Genomic DNA, 878 nt, shown 5'->3' with positions numbered 1-878 from the left:
TACTGGACTACCTAGTTGGGCCCTAGGGGGAAAAGAGGTACTTAGGCTTATTGATAACTAGATGTCCCAGGGTGGGGTGATACATAAACGGGGTTTCCCCTTCTCTGAGATGGTGAGGGGATAATGGTAGAAGGGATTTTTGATCTTTCAAGACAGGGTTTCTCTGTGTAGCCCTGGCTGTCCTGGAACAAATCCACTGTCCGGTGGTGGAAGGGATTTGTAAGGGTGGGACTGGAAGAAGAGGAGGAATGGGGGGAGGCATGATTGGGATATAAAGTAAATAAAGAAATGAATGAAAAAATAAAAATTTGGGATGCTTATCATAAAATAACTCAATATATTTTTGCTAACATTATTTGCACTATTACAATGTTAAAATGTGAATATTGTACATATACATAGAAAAAAGATAGAAAAAGTAAGCTCTGATTAATGATTATAGGGGTTTTATGTTCTTCCTCTTATTTCTCATTTAATTTCCAAGTTTAATAACTACATTTTCTCATCAGAAATTCTGACTAAAGGAGAGATTAGTTTATAGAGCACTTTGCAATATTCTGCATTTATTTCCACAGCATTGTTCCTCTCTGAGTCTCCAAGACTTCTACATAAACTCTTGTCCAGTCATACATACACACTGACCTGAAGCACAGTAAGTTGGAATTTAGTCCCCTTCTCTGGTCGGGGACAGGAGGCTCTTCGTTGTTTGATCCGATCCTGTTTACCATTTCCACTCGGGGTATCAGGGTTATTGATGTTTTCTTTCACAGGTGTCACATCTTGATTCAAGCTATTAATTTAAAAAAAGGAACTCATTCCAATCTTAATCATAAAATCTAAAGAAAACTAAAGATTATAAACTCATAAACTTAAAAATC

General features: G+C 36.9%; 1 protein-coding gene across 6 annotated transcripts in view; it reads right to left on the bottom strand.

The window, feature by feature from the left end:
- Nucleotides 1-878, bottom strand: part of Wnk3 (WNK lysine deficient protein kinase 3) — a 149132-nt gene that overhangs the window by 37590 nt on the left and 110664 nt on the right. For all 6 annotated transcript variants that reach the window (XM_031369026.1, XM_031369025.1, XM_031369023.1 and 3 more), the window contains one exon: nt 643-790. In XM_031369026.1, the coding sequence (XP_031224886.1) occupies nt 643-790 (148 nt within the window). The remainder of the gene's footprint in view (nt 1-642; nt 791-878) is intronic.

Source organism: Mastomys coucha, chromosome X (assembly GCF_008632895.1).
Source record: "Mastomys coucha isolate ucsf_1 chromosome X, UCSF_Mcou_1, whole genome shotgun sequence".
NCBI lineage: Eukaryota > Metazoa > Chordata > Mammalia > Rodentia > Muridae > Mastomys > Mastomys coucha.
This window is presented reverse-complemented; position numbering and strand designations above follow the sequence as displayed.